Source organism: Eucalyptus grandis, chromosome 5 (genome assembly GCF_016545825.1).
Source record: "Eucalyptus grandis isolate ANBG69807.140 chromosome 5, ASM1654582v1, whole genome shotgun sequence".
Taxonomy (NCBI): domain Eukaryota; kingdom Viridiplantae; phylum Streptophyta; class Magnoliopsida; order Myrtales; family Myrtaceae; genus Eucalyptus; species Eucalyptus grandis.
The window spans coordinates 28,169,654-28,171,084 of NC_052616.1; the positions used below are offsets into that span (position 1 = coordinate 28,169,654).

At 45.5% G+C, this 1,431-nt stretch overlaps 1 protein-coding gene across 1 annotated transcript; it reads left to right on the forward strand.

Moving 5' to 3' along the window:
* The first annotated feature begins 270 nt into the window (after positions 1-270).
* Positions 271-1,029, forward strand: LOC104442315 (pentatricopeptide repeat-containing protein At1g31790). Its single transcript, XM_039313559.1, has one exon. The coding sequence runs from the start codon at positions 271-273 to the stop codon at positions 1,027-1,029; it is 759 nt and encodes a 252-aa protein (XP_039169493.1).
* The last annotated feature ends 402 nt before the right edge of the window (positions 1,030-1,431 follow it).

Here is a 1,431-nt window from a genome sequence, read left to right on the forward strand (position 1 = left end):
GGGCAATTTCAACCCCCGGGGTTCCTCTCGATCTGATCTCACTTTCAAACGAGGAAGGTCTCTCAGTGTCGTTCTGGATGTGTTTCCTCTAGATGCTCCGAATGTAGCCAACGCTCGAGCTGGTTCTGAAACGGTGCAGGTTTGGATCTGTCTACTTTGTGAACGGATGCTTCCACAATTCACCCTCGTCCGGCCCCTGAAGGTCGTAAGGTTCTGACCTAGAAGAAAAAAAACAGTGCCTCCGCTGCAGCCACAGACGTTTTGCGCTTAATGGATGGCCTTAGCGTGACTATTTCGCCCGATATCTACATTTCGTTGATTAAGGAGTGCACGAAGAATGGCGACTTAGCCGGAGCATTAGAGCTCCATAAACACATCAGGCGTAGCGGGTTGAGACCCGGTTTGCATTTGCTTAATCGCTTCTTGCTAATGTTCGTGTCCTGTGGTTGCTTGGTTAGTGCTCGCAAAGTGTTTGAGGGTGTGCTCCAGAGGGACGTCAGTTCTTGGGCTTTCTTGATTGTTGGTTATATGGACAAGGGTGAGTATGAGGAAGCTATGACGCAGTTTGTGAGGATGCTTTGCTGTATCAATGTGAGTGAAGTTCCTTTGTGGACAGTTGTGTGTATATTGAAGGCTTGTGTACATTGTGCATATAAGGATCTTGGTGAGCAACTTCATGGTTGGTTATTGAAGCAAGGTAGTGGGGGTGAGAATCCCCTGCCTAGGTCGTTGATTGATTTCTATGGGAAATTCAAGTATCCGGAATGTGCTAACATTATCTTTCAGCAATTGTCTAGCCACAATTCCGCTATCTGGATGGCCAAACTTGCGTATGACTACAGTGGACATCAGTATGATACAGTCTTTAGTAACTTCAGGGAAATTGAGACGGGGGGAATTCAGAAGAGTAGATCCATGTTTTTGAGTGTTCTTAAGGCATGTGGCAGAGTTAAAGATGATGGGCAATGTGGTCGGCAGGTTCATGCTAAAGCTATTAAGGTTGGAGTAGAGTCAGATGCGTTTGTGTAGAGTGGGTTGCTTGACATGTATGCACCAATTGGGTTTATTGAGAGACGCGAGGACAGTTTTTGGCATGGTTGGAAACAAGAAGGGCATTGTATTTTGGAATGCCATGATCAAGGGTTAGATAAGGCTTGGGCTCTCAATTGAAGCCATTAAACTTCTATATCAGATGAAAGAAGCAGGGTTGACATTGCGAGAAGATCTCCTTGATGAAGTGCACATTGCTTCTGGAAGTTGAATTATAAAAGGACCTTAAAGGAATTCTCTTCCCCCCTAAAGAGAGCTACACCTTAGCTAACCAAACGCACGCACGCAAAGCAGCAGAGAACACGAAAGTAGAAGCTGGGTTTAACTAACACCAGAGAAAAGGGAGGAAAAAGAAGAAGAAGGAAAACCCAAAAACTCGAC